The 18551-nt window shown below is 29.7% G+C and overlaps 1 protein-coding gene across 1 annotated transcript in view; it reads left to right on the top strand.

The window, feature by feature from the left end:
• Nucleotides 1-18551, top strand: part of LOC113383459 (F-actin-monooxygenase Mical-like) — an 85431-nt gene that overhangs the window by 53471 nt on the left and 13409 nt on the right. The window contains 18 exon segments of the mRNA XM_026621723.1: nucleotides 142-333; nucleotides 1713-1889; nucleotides 2377-2614; nucleotides 2699-2886; nucleotides 3973-4143; nucleotides 4219-4354; nucleotides 4433-4554; nucleotides 6210-6348; nucleotides 6414-6517; nucleotides 7576-7678; nucleotides 8980-9047; nucleotides 9120-9273; nucleotides 10043-10164; nucleotides 12864-13008; nucleotides 14064-14149; nucleotides 15662-15901; nucleotides 17254-17517; nucleotides 17868-18110. Coding sequence (XP_026477508.1) covers nucleotides 148-333; nucleotides 1713-1889; nucleotides 2377-2614; nucleotides 2699-2886; nucleotides 3973-4143; nucleotides 4219-4354; nucleotides 4433-4554; nucleotides 6210-6348; nucleotides 6414-6517; nucleotides 7576-7678; nucleotides 8980-9047; nucleotides 9120-9273; nucleotides 10043-10164; nucleotides 12864-13008; nucleotides 14064-14149; nucleotides 15662-15901; nucleotides 17254-17517; nucleotides 17868-18110 — 2886 coding nt within the window. The 5' untranslated portion in view covers nucleotides 142-147.

Genomic DNA, 18551 nt, shown 5'->3' with positions numbered 1-18551 from the left:
CCCTAATATAAAATGTTTAAATTGAATGACGAAAGTCTGATACAATAAAATAGAAAACACGCTTTTTTATTTGTTAACTTATAATTATTTATAGGAATATTTTTTTTGTCATTTAATCATTTTTTCCTCTTTCCATTTCAGCACATCATGGCAGACCGAGGCATTCGATCGCCCTCGGCGGCCGCACAACAAGAGGCCGCCTTGGCTTCGGCGATTTTCGACCATTTTTGTGCGGCACCTACCCTCAAACTCGCCCTGGGCTATCATCGAAATCTATGCGAAACCCTGCATCTGAAACCAACCCGTCTTCCAGATTATTATCCTAAATTAAAGGTAATAGTAATAATATTTAAATATTTCACTTGCAAAGCCGATTAATAAACATTAAAGTTGTAATAGAATTTAAAATTTCTTAGATAAAATTTTTAACTGTTTATTTCAAAAATAAAGTTGTCAATTATAATTAAATCTAATCATTGCGATTTCGAATAGAATTTTCTCAAACACATTTAAAAATGATCTGTAATTATACTAATTATTTTGCACAGACAGGTGCTTGTGTGCCCTAAAACTGCAGCTTGTTATTCTACATTTTTATTTTTTATTACACTTTTAGGAAGAAAACTGATTATAAATTTACTTTATGTTTTTGTTTTTGAAGCAATGTCCAATTTCACACATGAGAAATAGTCAAAATTACAAAATTTAGTCCGTTGCATTATAACTATTCAGAATTATTTAGTGAATATTATAAACAACAAGTACATATACTAGAACTTAACCAGGTTGATAGTATCTGAACTAATACTAATAGATCTATCTCTAATAAGTTTGAACCAAATCCAATCAAAGTAAATCTTCTGGATGTATTAGATAAAACTTAAAATAATCCCAGGTACATGGTACCGAACTCTTCCAGAACACATTAGGGATAAAAAATGAAATAAACTTCTAATTCAGCATATTTTGTTATGTCCCTAGTACTAACCAGCAGATCTTACAAGTAATGATCAAGAACTTTCTAAATTTCGGAATAAATGCCTATAATAGTCCGTTTCCATCTGCCTTTCAATAATTCTTTTTGCCAAGTTCGAATGCTAATTCTATCTATTGACAATAAACTTCTAATTTACAAGGTAGTAATAAAACCAGTATGGACTTATGGCATACAATTGTGGGGCTGTGCGAGCAAATCCAACATAGTGCTAATGCAACGTGCCCAGTCGAAAATATTAAGATGATGATCCATGGTTCATAAGCAATAAGACCATACACGACGATCTTCATATTGAATTATAAACAGAGTTATAAAAATCAACATTTGTATAAACTAGAACATAATTCAAACTCTATAGTCACTCAGCTTCTTGAGGCACCAATTTTAAGAAGACTGAAGAAGAAGCTGCCCAAAGAAATATTGAGGATCCTTAGAACTACCACAACTTTATATGAACAGAATAGTAGAATAACTTATTGAATTGATTATCTAACTATAAATATAATATTTATCACATTAATTTATATGTGTGTTTGAAAGTGTGTGTGTATGTGTGTGAGTGAATGACATAAGTCAAATTGCTCATAGAATTGTCCTGTATTCTGATCGCTATTGAAAAAAAAATCGAATGTCAGAAGGCTACTCAACAATATAGTTCGAGTAATTCAATTTATACATCCTTGTTATATTTACAAGAGTTAAATTTCTATTATAGGCAAAACTCTCTAAATCTTGGAAAGCTCAAGCTCTGTTTAAAAAATTTGATGCTCGTGCTGCACACAAATGCTACCAGAGAGGTGAAGCGACACCTCACACCAGGGTGCTGATTATTGGTGCAGGACCTTGCGGTCTTAGAGCGGCGATCGAAGCTCAACTTTTGGGTGCCAAAGTGGTAAGTAAATTTTCTAATCAATGATAACTAATAATAGAAACAATTCGTTGTAATTCCAAACGAATTACTTCTATAAGGCACATCTTATAGAAGTAATTCGTAAAAGAAGAGCATACTCTTCTCTCGTTGTCACGTGAACGAATCATCTAAGGAATGCATTGCTACAGTTTCGGTTGAACAATGGTAAAATATCATAATTAAATAGTACAAATCCTAATATCAGTTCATAAATTGTAATGATGGAGGAGCTTCTATATTTGACCTGCATAATAAAAATCAAAATAATGTTATTTTATGTGTAAACCTTACTAGATCCTTGATAATCAGAATTAAATCGTACTTGCTCCTAATTCCATTACTCCATCTTCCACTAATAATAACTGTGATAAATAACAACTCCATCATAACCATATAATCTAACAAATTATAATTTAATTCCCTGATTGTATCATGTGTCTATTTATATATGATAATTCTACTTCCTCAGGTCGTGGTCGAAAAGCGAGATCGAATGTCCAGGAACAATGTGCTTCATTTGTGGCCTTTTGTGATTCATGATCTACGAGCTCTCGGTGCAAAGAAATTCTTTGGAAAATTTTGTGCTGGTGCTATTGACCACATCAGTATTAGGCAGCTGCAAATTATTCTCCTCAAAGTAGCTTTGTTGCTGGGAGTGGAAATTCATGAAGGTGTAGCATTTGAGCATCTTGTGGAACCCTCTGATGGTAAGGGAAATAGAGTCATATGTCATTTCTCATCCTTGGTATATTAAATTGTGAGTTGATTTATATTAAACACGTTTTTTCAAGGGATGGGTTGGCGTTGCCGAACTACACCAGCTGAGCATCCAGTTTCGCAATATGAATTTGACGTGTTACTGGGTGCAGATGGTAAACGAAATACATTAGAAGGATTTAAAAGAAAAGAATTTCGTGGAAAATTAGCCATAGCCATCACTGCGAATTTTATTAACAAACGCTCTGAAGCTGAAGCAAAGGTAGGAAATGAACCCTTTTCTTTTTTAATAATTTTGGTTAGTTTTTATCAGTAAGCTTACTGTAATGATAACTGTAGGACAAGGAAACATGTTTTATCAAACAAATAGGAATTGAATGTATAGTGATATATAATAATAACAAGAAGGCAGGTTCTTGGTTTGAGAGTACCACAAATCAATGATTCTCTTGTCCTCTCTTGATTATTATTCCCATTACAATTTTCTCACCATTTATCACTTTTTTTTATTCATTTTCTTTCCTAAATCTTCTGCATCCATGCTTCATGGTTCTGTGCTTCGTCTTTCAGTTTCCCTGCATTTTCTCTTCTATACTGAAATATGATAAATGAAAATTTCTATGGTATTGATTCTAAAGGAGCTTCATAGATTTACAGATTTATTCCATTTTCATTGAGGTTTATAGATGCTAAAACAAATATAATCTTTCTAGAATGAAAAATCAATCAATGCAATTTGTTTACATTAGTCTGAATACTTCTCAAAAATAAATATCTCTGGTTAATAATAATTAATTACAATAATTCAACTCAATATTATGTGCAGTTTTTCTGGTACTACAGTCTTGGTCTATATCTTATTACTTTTGATTCGATGGTTTCAGAAAGATAGTCCATTATCCAACAAGACTAAAATCGAAAATTATTATACTATGAGTGCATATTATGCTGAATTGAATGTAATATATATTTATTGTCCAAACATTGAAAACGATTACGCTATTGCTCGATTGAATTAGACTTTGCTCGGATATTTTGTGCACGGATATATTCTTAAGCTTCGTGCCTGTTACGGTTTTCATATAAAATGAAACATATTATCTAGTTAAATTGCACATGTGGCGTAAATGGAAAGCAAATGTCATCTAACTTAAATGAAAATCGAATATTATATTCTTTCGTTTCTTGACGACTCCGTTAAGACTGCCAATTTCTTGACGATCTCACAGATATAAAAAAAAAATAATATTTTTAAATAATTTATTTAATAATTTAATTAATTACCCATAGCTTAAGAAGACCTGATCTACATCGTTTATTTATTCGTATGCAATTTCTTCATTTGTAGGTAGAGGAAATAAGTGGAGTTGCATTTATATTCAACCAAAAATTCTTCAAAGATTTATATGCGGAGACGGGAATTGATTTAGAGAATATAGTATACTACAAGGATGATACTCATTACTTCGTGATGACGGCGAAGAAGCATAGTCTTTTGGACAAAGGCGTTATTATTCAGGTATAATAATAATATATTTCTAATTTTATTTATTATTGTAATTAGTAATTCAAGTAATATTATTTATTATTACAGGATTATGCAGATACGGCAAGACTTCTGGCGCTGGAAAATGTGGATCGTGATGCTCTCATGATGTACGCAAGAGAAGCAGCAGAATTTTCCACCGAGTATCAAATGCCTGGAATGGAATTTGCCGTCAATCATTATGGTAATAAAGCCCAAATATGTTTTTTTATTATCTTGATTTCAATTTGTACTATGAGTATATTTTTTATATTTTTTTTAGGGAAACCTGACGTAGCTATGTTTGATTTTACTTCTATGTACGCGGCCGAGAATGCGAGCAGAGTTCTGCATAGAAATGGCCATCGGTTGCTGATGTGCCTGGTCGGAGACAGTTTACTTGAGGTAGATGTTATTTTTATATTCTAATTCTATACGTTTTTTAAATGAATAAAATTAGGGTGCAATATTGGAATAGTAATGCAATTATTTGGTACATGTACCACATAAACTTTTTTTTTAATTTTTGCCTTTCTATCCTTTTGTTTGGACTAATTTCTGAAACGGTTGGATAGATGTTGATGGGACTTTTATTGGCAGGTAGTTGATGCAGTTAGGCGAAACAAGGCTATTTTTCTTTTAGAAACCTCATTTCATCTAACAACTTTATTTTTGGTTCCTGCATTTTATGTTATTTTATCTTAATTAAATAATTTTATATCTTATTTCTTATATCTTAATATCGTATTTTATTTTCAATCTACTCTTTTACATTTTTACTGTTTTTTTAAACCTTTGAGTAATATTTATAAAATATTATAAATTGTACATTTGTTACTCAGATTATATATTAACTCCCTGTAAGGTGGTTATAGTAATGGGCCAAAAATCGAAAATGAAAATGTTTGCATATCTTCACGTTTTGAAGGTTTCTGAACATTTTGGCATACCTCAGAAAATTGGATGTATGTGTATCTGTGTATGTGTGTGTGTCTGTGTGTTGCTGTGTGTTGCTGTGTGTGTGTCGAGACAATTTTTCGTCGACGATTTAGGTTGTACGGATTAACCGATTTTAATGGTTCAAAAAACATTCGATTCCTATCGATGAGGAGACGTGCTGATTAGTTTTTGACGAAAACTGGTCCAGCGGCTTCGGATATATGGAGCAAAAAGTGCCAAAAATGTCCGTTTTTAAAAGAACGGATCAACTGATTTGAAGGATCCAAAAAAAAATTGATTCGTAATGATGGGGAAAAGTGGTTATTAGATTTTGGCAAAGCTAAATGCGCAAATAATAGCAGTTTTTGAGATAACTAAGCATCCGATTTGAATGTTTCCAAAAAATAATTCGGATTTTAATTCTAATTCTAGGTAAAGTTCTAAACATCACTTATATACTTCAAATAAATAATTTAAACTTTGCAATTCAGTTTACATAATACTTAGAAATATTAGACTATGTTCTTCATTTTAAATCCGATTGATTAAGTTTTGTTTATTTTTTTTTTATAAAATAAGAATAATGGAAGTTACATTATTTATAATAATCTATTTGAAAACATTTTATATTCATCGAATATTTCATTAAGGTACGGAGTTTTCAGCAATTTGCCTTAAGGCACGATGCCATACACCTCTAGTTACTGATTTTTTTAAACCTTTAAGTAATAATTATGAATTTTTATATATTAAGTACATTTCTATTCAAGATTCAGATTTACATTAAATTTCATAAACCAATTATGTATAGGCTATTTTATTTAGTTAGTAACGTTGATAGTTGTTTTTTTTTCTTGAAATAAGTATTTATATGGTGGCTTTTGATTTTTTTTAACGTATACCGAAGTTTATGATTAAAATAAAATGGCTCTCAAAATAAAAATGCAAACATTTTAAATTTTGCAAAATATATAAATAATATTAGGCATTGAAAAAATAATTAAAAAAATTAATTTTATATGTTTCCTATGTTTATCGCATATATTTTAATATAATATTGTACAGTTTTATAATCGTTTTTAAATTCTGAAATGTCTAAAATGTGTCTGTTTCTATTGCAGCCGTTTTGGCCAACTGGTTCAGGTTGTGCTCGCGGCTTCTTATCAGCTTTGGACGCCTGTTGGGCAATAAAACGATGGGGAGCAGGCCAAAATCCATTAGACGTAGTTGCTGAGAGAGAAAGTGTATATAGGCTTTTAGGTATTTTCCGATTTTTTGTTACGATTCATGTTAATATAAAATAACACTGACAATATTTATTTTAGGTCACTCAACTCCTGAAAATTTGCAGCGGGACTGCTCTAGTTATACGTTAGATCCTAGTACCAGATACCAAAACTTAAATAAATCTTCGGTTTTATCACACCAGGTAAATGCATAAAACTTGTATTCGATAATTCCTTGACTAAAAAAAGAGTGCGCGTAAGGTTCACACGCGATTGAAGTGAAACTTATTTGCTACTGTACATGATGGCATTAAAGTAAAGATAAATACATTATATAACAATTTTGAATAATGTTTATTAGTAATATGGTAACACTCGTGATGCACACAATTATTAGTGTCAACCATTATACACATTTATATAATAATAAATTATAAATTATATATTTATAATAGCATTAAAAATATGTTTAATATTAAAAAACAATAATGTAATTAAAGTCAAACTTCGAATATGACATAATCGGTTTGCCATTGTAATTAGCATTTAGAAATGAACCTTCATTAGAGAAATGAAGTAATTGCAGATTCATATTTTCTATAATAATCGTTCACACAGTGGATTATGCTAAACAACGCCTAAACAAATGTTGTTTTCTCAATTTTACTCGTCATGTGATTATGTTTGATGAACTTCATGTAATTAAAATTAACATACATTCATTGACTGCTTGTATTTTTTTTACTTTTTCACTCGCGACATGATCTCATTCTTCGAACAGCTGTAATATCTGTCTCTCCTAAAAATTATTTGCCATTTTAATAACTTCAAAGATTTATAGAAACTACGAATAATATAGAAATAATTTATAATATATATACTTACATTTAGTACACGGCACAAATGTTTAATTTGTTAAATTATTTTCAAGAAACAGGGTAAAATATTCTTCCGATTCAGGCATTTTTCATTAAATCAAGATTTGTACTACGATGTAACTTTAAAATGGTTATTTATCTTGCCGATTTCCTTAATATAGGTACGCATACAACGTTGATGCTGGTACGCATACAACGACAGATCTTTATTCACATACACGACGACTAATCACAATCGACCCTTATAGAAATAATTTCATCGAGAGCGAATGACGTACAGTTCGGGCGTAACGCAATTTCCGTTGCATTTGTGCGGATTTACTTCTTTGTCGCGCCTAAAGAAGTTTTACTTCAATAATGCACATATTAAATTTGTTTTGCAGGTGAAATCTCTTGTTACCACGGATGATCCGTCAATTTTAGAAGTAAAATCCTCACCTATTGTACCAGATATATCTGACATGCCCAGAAAACGAAGGAGAAGAGGTAATAAAATAATATATTCCATGTGTTGCATCTACGTATTATTTTTTATACTGTCTTTTTGTGTACTTGTGCAAAATGTACCTGGTCATGAATATATTCGACGCAATTTTATGGCACATAAGGTTTTTCAAATGCAAATAAACTTAAGCCCGAATCACACGAGGCTTGTTTTCTGACGCTGGATTTCCCGCTTGATTTTTTTGCCGATGACGGCGCTGTAAATCATGATATTTTTCTAGCCGTACGCATCACACGAGGCTTTTTGAACTAGATTTTAAGCGGTGGTTAATAGGTGCCGTGCGACATAACCTCGAAATTCAACAATACTTTTAGTTCAATACAATTTTTCGTATAAACAATACTTTTAGTTTAGTTACAATTAACAACAATACTTTTAGTTTACTTTTTCTATTTAACACGGGTCATAGAAAATAACATTAATTTTAATAAGAACAATTCAATAAAATTAATATAGAAAAGAGATAATTAATATAATAATTTAAAAAAAAATTGGAAAGTTATATAATTTATTTAAATTTTCATAAATCTGAATTAAAATTATGTATTGAAACATTATTAGTAAAAATAAATAAAATCAATACAAATAATAAATAATATTGTAAAAATTTAATTATTGTTTTAGTAAACTTTATAAATATATATTTTAATTTTAAATATTAATTAATTTTAAATATTTTTTTGTGAATTTTAGAAATATAATATTCAATAATATTTCTCCAATAAATGAAATAATTAAAATAAATTAAAATCAAAATGCTTCTATATATAAAAAAATATAAAAAAATATTTATACTTAAATAAAATAGAAAATGTTTTTGGATATCATTTATCATTTACGTTTATATTATTTTAAATTATCTAAATTATCTAAATTAAATAATATTTTAAAAACTATATGTTTTTGTCCGAGGCCGATCAATTGACATTGATTTCATAACTATTTCCAAAATATGTCGTACTCTTTCTTCAAGTTTGACAGCAGTGCCGTCACATGATGAACCATGTGACAAAATACTGCTTCCCGATTGGTCGGGACGGGCAAATCCATCTCGAAAAATAGCACACGTTCTAATGTCAAAATCCAGCATGCTGGCAAGAAAGCGAGATCGCTATGACGTCATTTTGGACTCTCGACCGCCAGCTACCTGGCAAGCAGAGCCATAAAGCAACAAAACAAGCCTCGTGTGATTCGGGCTTTAAGATGTTTCAAAATCTTTACATTCTATACCGACCTTGAGGTTTTCTTACCTTCCTAGATATTTAAAATTATTATATTTCAGATAACAAAGTATTACCTGAGACCCTTCTTCACTGGATTAACTTCCAAATAGCCCCTTACGACTTGCAGGTAAAATTTGTATTCCGCTGGTCTTTAATTTTGTTGATACATAAATTAACTGGAATATGTTATTTTTTGCAGATAGACAATATATTACAATTATTAGACAATGGTTTAGTTTTATGTGCAGTTTTACATCGATATCGTCCTGATCTAATCAATTATACAGAACGGTTGGCAAAAACTTGCACGGAAAATAATCGACATGCTATCAAAATAATGGAGCAAGAATTAGGTAGGAAAAGAGGAAAAGTCTTATTAGTTAATATTTTGATTGAAATCTGATATTATTTGCAAGTTATGCAATAACTTATAAATAAAATTCAATCTGATGTGTTTAATATTTAGTAAACTATTTTGGTTAATACAAAATTATACGATTTTTTTTATTAAGACATGTTCATTATTTTGGCTAAATTTTACAATTTTCTTACAATTTGTTCTGAAATGTTTATTTAGTAAGATACTTTGGTTAATACGAATTTATATGAAATTTTTCTAATACGGAAACAATAATTATCTCAGTTAGATTTGACATTTATTTGATAATTTAAACACCATATTAGTGTATTTTTAGAATAATTACTATTTCTATTCTTACTGGTACATCGCATGTACCTGAAATATGAGATACAAACTATATTTTTAACAAACATATCTTATATGTTTAGACCAGGGTTTCTCAAACTGTTGTCCTTTGCAACCCCGTTTATGTTTGCGAGTTTCTTGGCGACCCCACACAAAAAAATAATATTTTTTTAAAATGATTTATTTATTTGGTAACAATATGCATATACATAATCATATATGAAAATATATAGTTTATGAATTCGTTGAGAACATACAAAAATCAAGACGTGATGTTATAAAATGATATAAATACTTAACATCAAAATCTCTCGCGACCCATAGTTCAAGAAGCCCTGGTTTAGACATTATTATCGAATTTAAAAAAACATAGTTTTAAATAAATATGTAAGCAGCTTATACTAATTATTTTTTAGGTATACCAAGTACCCTTTACGCAAAAGGCGATAATCCCGATGAAGCGGATTTAGTGAATTACATCACACAAATTTACTACACGTTTAGAGGAGAAATACCACACATAAAACATCCCAAACTGGTATGGATAATATATAAATACTATTAACTATATATAATTAATATTAACTATTATTTTTTATTAAAAATTTATTTTTATAATTAGAAAAATAACTCTAGACCTTATACTACATGCTAATCGAGTGCAAAATAAGTGCTCAAGCATAGAAGGGACTGTGACTTTGTGGATGGCTATCTTTAAATATTTGATAAAAACTAGTGGGGTGCATGGCATCGTCCCTTAAGACAAATTGCTGGAACTTCCCGCACCGTAAATAAAAATCTTGGCACGGAACCCTAAAAAAAAATTACACGAAATGTGTACACATTATGAAAATCTCTATAAAATATTTGATAATTTGATGTGCATATGTCTAATGATCATTTTTGACCGCCAAAAGGCATTATTTTAACTTATTTTTATTGAGAGTCCATAAACGCTAGACCTGCCTTCCCGCTATTCTTTATCTTGTCAACACAAGTAAAATGTTATTTGAAATACCGTTTTTGGCACTTTTTGCCCTATATCTTTGGAACGGCTAGCCTTTGCCAAAAACTAATCTGCACGTCCCCTTATAAATACGAATCGAATGTTTTTTGAATAATTCAAATTGGTTGATTTGTGTAAATTAATTTTTGTATCCGCACACTCACACATACATTCATTTTTTCTAATGTATGCCAAAATGTTCAGAAACCTCTGAAACGTAAAGTTATATAAAAAATTTCATTTTCGATTTTTTTGCGATTTCTATAACTTGTCCTACGGGAAGTTGATAAAAGAGCAAAAACTTTGTTTAAAAATCCATGGATCCATCTTTGAATATTAGATAAAAATAAAACGGCAAAAACTTTGTGTGTCTTACAAAATTATCAGCCATCACAATTGCCATTATATTGTTAAAATAAAACACATTCAATCGAGAGAGAGTTTGCGATTGTCTGCAATGTTCGCTCAGCAATGACGTCACAGTTTCTTCTATGTTTGAGCACTATATATAACGGAAACATATAACTCATATTCTAACATTCTAAACTTTTTTCTAAAACCTAAATGTGATAATTTAAGTTTAATTGCCTATTATCAACTAATCATATATTGTGAAATAAATATATTCATGTTATGTATGTGTGAATGCAAAGAATAATCGAAACCACTTTTATATTCCCAGCCCCCCTCCGACTTGATCCCAGCTCCAGTTTCCTTTCCTAAGAACTCAAATGCTCATGCTTCGGCTTTTAAACGATCATCTTTGCATCAAGAGAACATAGATGACTTGGAACATGTTCCATCACGAAAATCATCGTTAAGAAAACGTGTTACTTTCAAGTCTACTACCTTCACGCAAACCAAAAAACGATTAGATTCTTGTAAGGAAGTTCCAGAGAATATAGAAACTATTCGCCAACCAATTCCTCGAAAACGTATACCAAAGGATGATGCTTGCAAGACTTCTACTAAACATGCTATTCCCGAACAAATATCGCATACTACCAGTGAACAATCTTCAGTTTCACAAAAGATCGATTATCAAAATGCTTCCGTGCAGGCAGAATCTCCAAATGTCCCAAATTCCGAAAAAAGTTCACAAGGAATCACCACTCCGCACTTAACATTTTCCAACACCGCTTCAAAAATTTCGGCTCTGCACGGTATTAAAGTAGGGTCGTCTTTAAATTACGTCGATACTAATAATTTTGAACATGGTAATACCAGACAAATTTCAAATGTTGATACACCAGAGTCTTATAATATGTTTTTATCACAATCTGTTGCGGTTGGTGCTTGTGTTTCCAAGAAGGTTTCTGATAAATGTGTTACACAAAACCCTGGACAAAGCATTGATCAGAAGAAATATTTGAAAATTGATGATAATGATAATCTTTTATTTAATTCTTCGAATACAAATTTTGAGGGACAAAGAAACACTGACGAAGAAATTTTGGTTAAAAAAGTAGATTCTCAATCCAACATACCAGTAGAAGGACATAACGATTCTAGTTCTCAAAAAAGTGTACTTTTATCTCCTGTGCGTCGTAATTCAAAAGTATCATTACGCGAAATTGCATCTTCCAGTAATATTCATAGATGTTTATATAGTTCTCCCCGATATACTCCATTACCATCGGTTAGTTCGAAACCTTCTATGTATAACATCAATATCAATGTGCAGAAGCGTATAAACTTCTTCAATCGTTTCAATACCAACATGTGTTCCCGAAAGTCCAGGGAAAAAATAGTAAGCAGGATGGTTAAAAAGAATGTAGCTAAACCGACCGAGATAATTACTGGGAAAAAGTTTCAATCAGCCCCTAAGAGGAGAGAGGTTTCTTCCGACAGTGAAGACAATGAAATATCTATTCCAAAACCATTTTTTCAAATGCGTCAACATACTGCATCTATTGAAACAGAAGATGATAATGTTTCCTTCAGAACAGCATTGGATGAGATTTCTAGATCGCCAAAAGTGAAAATCCTAGAAGGCGTAAATGTCAGTTTTATTTATTTTTTCCAAATCATTGCAATGACGATCGTTTTATTTTTCGTTTTATCTAATCACAAGTAAAATATTTCCAAATTTATAAAGAATTGAACTGTACTCTCTGTTTGTACCTGTATTATTGACATTATGATTATTTCCGAATGCTCCTCAAATGTAACGTTATATAATTTATAAATATGTAGAATTTTTTTTTAATATATTTTTATAAATTTCTTAGGAAATGCCTGAGAAAAGGGCTGACGTCAATCCAACAGCAGCATTCTCTAGAATTGCAAAATTTGGAGCTGAAAAAAAGGTAGACAATGGAACGCCAGCATTATCTTCTCAAACTCATAAGCGCCGATCAAGAGCATCCAATGAAGGTAATATCTGATGATTATTCATGGGTCATCTTATTTTTAATAAGTTGGAAACTCGTTTTATTTAGAAATGTATCATATGAGTATAAATAGTTATCAAGCATAATAAAAAAAAGCCATAATTTTTTAATTTCCCATAGAGTAAGTTATAGTAATCCCAAAAAAATCAAAAATGAAAATTTTTATATATCTTTTCGTTTCAAAGATTTCTGATTATTTTGGCATACCTAAGAAAAAATGGATGTATTGTATATGTGTGTGCAGATACAAATTTTCGTCGACGATTTCGGGAACACCGATCAACCGATTTGAATAACTCGATTCGATTATATTGATTTGTATTGATAAGGAATCGTGCTAATTAGTTCTTGGCGAAGGCAGGTCTAGCCGTTTAAGAGAATAAAGCGTCCGATTTTAATAATTAAAACATTCTACTTGTGTTGGCAAGATGAAGAACTGATTCAATTTTTAGGAAGGCAGGTCCAGCGGTTATGGACTCTCAATAAAAATAAGTTTAAAATATATCATTTGGTCAAAAATGTTTATTGGACATACGCACATCAAATTATCAGATATTTTATATAGATTTTAATAATGTGTACACATTTTGGGTATTTTTTTTTTGGGTTTTTATACCAAGATTTTTATTTACGGTACGGGAAGTTCCAGCAATTTGCCTTAAGGCACGATGCCATGCACCCCACTAGTTTCATTAAGTTTCGTAACAATAAATTGCTTTTTGTGTGCTAAAATACTAAAATGGTTTTTGTAATAGATTTATTTTTATTTTATAAAACTTTTTTATTTATATATTTCATCTTAGCCTCGGGTAGTTTTTTTCTAATTTATTCGATAGTTATTTCACTTATTTCTAAATTGCTAAAGCTAAAAACTTAACTTAGAGAACTTAGTGTTCCTCGACTGGTTCTACGATTGACTCATTTTCTTTGTTTTTAAAACAAAATTTTAATTCAAAACATGAAATTTAAATTCGATTACAAAATTCAATTTTAATTAATTAATTCACATTGCTAATTAAATGACTTACTTTACAATAGGAACCTCAATTGGAGATAAAGCCAGGATAGATGTTTTAAAACGGCCCAGGAAAAGGCGTAGTGATCGTTTTGGTGGTTTTTCAGTGGTAAGTGTTGCATGCTTTTTTTATTTGATGCACTATTTAGTACAGAGTCATATGATTTATTACAACAATTTATTTTTATTTTAATGCTAAAAAAGATTGTTTTGCACGGTTGATTTTGTATCAGTTAAAATTTTGTGTAAGAAGAGAAGTAGAAAGTTGCAAAACATGGAATGAAATTATGGTGAAATATTAAAATGGTGAAAATAAGTCAAGAAGTAATTATACTTGATAAGTAATTAACTTGATTTTCCAGAATTTGCCAAATCACAAAATACTTTTCTACAAACTTATTTTATAATACTTAAATTTGAATTTGTGACTAACATACGGTACTTTTTTTATCAATTTTTAGAACAATTTGATAAATTTTTAAAAATGACAATATAATATGATCATATACAAATATTTTAAAGACCTTTTACGTTAAAAAAGGTGTTAATATTTGATGTGTATCCTTTATTGTTTCAGGGTTTGCGATTTGTCTTTCATTTGATTTTTTTCTGTATATTTTATTGCATGATTGCGTTGTTCTATTACAAATTTATTAAACCACGTGCTGAAGAATTATCATACGTTCAAATGGCTTGCAAATATTTCTATGGTACAATTGGAGCTGCGTTCGATTTTCTTTTAAGTTGATTACATTTATAGAAATTAGACTAATTCGAAATCTAAGTGCATGTATTTTTATTTTATTCATTAAATAATTTAGATATATTTTTAATTTTTTTATTAATGTATATGTATCTTGTAGAATTTTTATAAATCTGTATTTTGCCATAATTTTGTAAATATATGTATTTAACATCTGCATGATTTCTTTTTGATGTTTTTATGTAGAGTTTATGTTGGGTCACTTGGAGGCTATCACATTGGATAAATGGTTTTGTAGAAGTAGATAGTAATTAATATGTTTCTTACTAACCTAATTATTTATTTAAAAAAATATGGTATTTGAAATTATATTAAGCTGCTTGTGACGACAATTTTGAATGAATTTGACTTTCAAAATTCAGTAATCAAGATGCAAGGATCTTTGAAGATCAAGTTTGTAGAGTTTTATATTATTTAATGATTGTATTAATTATTAACTGCTTATTCATTATGATTAACTTATTTCTTTAAAATTTCTTAAATGTTTATTATATATTAAATAAAGTAATTAATAATGAGGATGTAATATGAAGAAATTATTGCATACATATTTTGCATTCTAATCAGCAACAATTTAATTTTATAATTGTCTCATTGTTTTCATCCCTATTGAAATGCATTGTGATTCTAATTAGAACTAAAATTGAGTGATTGATTACAAATTATAATTATAATAGAATTATATTATATTATATAAAGTGATCAAATTCCAATCACTCATTGAAAGAATTAATCGGACACAAATTGTTTAAATGAATATATGTATACAAAATGGAACGTCGTAAACAAATTCATAAAATACTATTGTATTTGAATTTAGATGTTATATATTTGTTTGTATAAATTAACTAACATTAGGAGGAAAGACAGCAACGTCTTCTAGAAATTGCTGCAAATCGAGAAGAACGTATGAGCAAACGCAGGGCAAACCGAAAACTGCAAACTCAGAATTTCATAAAAAGCATCCAGATGTTGGCTGCCAATGATAAAAGTAATTCGGATACACCTTTCGAAGACTACTCAATTTATCTTTACAGACAGACAGCTCCTGAATTTGAAGATAGAGTCAAAGAGTTGGAAAGAAAATTATTGTATCCCGTATGTTATTATTTGACTGAAGAGTTCTTTGTTTTGATATAATGTCTGGTGTTTCTAAAATTTGAGAGTCAGCATGGAGGCAGATGATGACCGTGAAATAATTCCTACTAATGATACTATGATTGCTTTAATTAATTTGTTATATTTTAATAGTGTTGTGAGCGTGGGAAACCTACTAAAATATCTAATGATTATTTATTTTGTGTTTTATTTTGCAGATTAAAAAATTAACGAATAAAGCTTAGTTCTTAAGCAGTTAAATAAAAAAAAATCAAGAATTTGGGAATAGTGTTTTATTTAAGTTACATTTTATTTGAGGAAAAAAATTAAATTATATTAGAAAATCAAATGATTAAAATTATACTAGATAATTTTTCAACTTAGTTCACAGATTCTTGGATTTTCAAAGAACTTCATTTGTTTTTAATGTCTGACATTGATTAAAAAAAATTGTTTTGATTATTATATTTACAACTTAGTTATAGTTATTAAGACAGAAACAGAAAGATTGTATCATAACAAAAATTGTTACAACAAAATTATATTAATTAAATATTAGTTATAGCATAGATATATTTAATTTAATTTGATTTTAATGCTATTTTTGTTTAACATTTTGCATGCTTATGAATAACAATACTTTTGCATGTATTTTAAGGATATGGTAGTAGTTTAAATTTTAATTTTCATTCTATTTGTATACTACTTTTGGCAGTTATATACAAATATTTTATAAAGGTTTAGTCCTTCTGTTTTTTGTCTCGATTAGATAGAATTGGCTATTACTGAAATATTGCTTGAGAATTACTGATAACATAATTTTCATATTATGGTAGAAATATTTTTATGAAATTATAAATCAGGAAGTATTAATTTGGCTAGTAATATACAAATATTTCATGAAGGTTTAGTTCATATATTTTTATAAATATTAAATCAGGAATTACTAATTTTGCCAGTAATATACACATATTTCATAAAGGTTTAGTTCTTATATTATATTAAAATTATAAATCAGGAATTACTAATTTTGCCAGTAATATACAAATATTTCTTGGTTTAGTTTTTGTATTTTTTACTTGATGAGATTCATTAATTTGCTGGAATGTTATTGATGATATAATTTTCATGAAATGGTGCATGGTTATGGTCCACTTTGGTGAAATTATAAATCAGATAGCACTTCTTATTGACTTCTAAAACTAAATTGGCCAATATGGTTATTTGGTTACAAGTAATTTAAACAAAGCCTTGCATTAATTTAATGCTTTGGTTTTACACTTTAAGTTTTATTTTATTTCAAAGTTTATATTCATATTTCGAAGTCGTTACTTAAATTTATTTCCTACTAGGACCGCGAACGAGGTATAGGACTCCCCGCAGGATCTCGTGGACCGTTGGACGAAGATTTTTCTAACAGAATTAAAAATTATGAACAGCAATTGAAATTCATCAGCTCTAATGAGAAAAAGCCCAAAGATTTGTTGAGAGCCATAGGAAAGATTGAAAGTTCTGATTGGAACATAAAAGAAATTGAAAAGAAAATAGAAGAAAGCAAAAAGGCTCCTGTGTCTTCGGTTAATCGTGAGAAAGTGCCAAAATGGAGCAGGGAACAGGTAAGAATAATCAGAAAATTAATACAGATATTTATTACTTAAAGTACATCTATCCTAAAATTGACTTTCTTGTCATCTATCTATTATTACTGAGATTTTGACAAATTTCAATGTATCTGCATACAAGGTTTTTATGTCTGGTAATAACAATTTGTTAGGATGGAACTTTAATCTTGATGGGCTGTGTTACTTCTAAATACTGTAGCTGACAGAAAACTTCTGATCTGGTCTGGCTAATGCTTTGATCAATCAAATTTTTCAGTCTGCAATTCACTCAAGTTAGACATTGCATGATTTTGCAGCAATTATCTATTTAACATTAATCTATCATTTATATTTTATTTCTACAGTTTTTAGCGCGACAGAACAAGATGGCATCTAAGGGCATGGGACTGGAAAGGCAGGACTCAAGTGGTGGAAAATTCAAGGAAATCGATTACAAATTGAAGGAAATCGACCGTCAATTGAAAGAACCAGCACTTGTAGCCTTGACGAAACATGACGTTCGAAAAGTTGCAAACTTAGCTGGTAATTTTACCAAAGATAAGACTGAAGACAGCCAAAGCCGCACAGTGGACAAACCAGCACCAGCGGTAAGTGATTATTTAAATTGGCTAATGGTGGAATTTCACTCAACAATATATTTTTTTTGTCAATGTTATATTTGAAATATTTACTCCTCTATTCCAACAATTCGAGCAAGATTATTTACATGTCCCAACATTTAGCATCTCTATCCCAGTGACTTGGGTTCTTGTCCAGTAGGTAGATAAATCTGATATCAATTGACATTTTCATAGAAATATTATTGTGTGTGAAATTTCCAAATAATTCTATAATTGTTTGTATCACCATATTCATCACATCATCTCACTTTCATCATTTCATTTTCGATAAGGTAAAGACAGTGAAGAAGGTGTGGAAGCCAGTTGTAGTATAGTTCGCAAAGAAGTTACCACAATTACATGCACTGAATACAAGATATGAAAAAAAAGTGATCATTGTGATCACATTAAGTAAATACTTAATTATAT

This window comes from Ctenocephalides felis, unplaced genomic scaffold (assembly GCF_003426905.1).
Source record: "Ctenocephalides felis isolate EL2017-DRISC unplaced genomic scaffold, ASM342690v1 CF-g0.4_SCAFFOLD_03570, whole genome shotgun sequence".
NCBI classification, from domain to species: Eukaryota; Metazoa; Arthropoda; class Insecta; order Siphonaptera; family Pulicidae; genus Ctenocephalides; species Ctenocephalides felis.
Note: the sequence above shows the minus strand (reverse complement) of the source record. Positions and strands in the feature narration are given on the sequence as shown.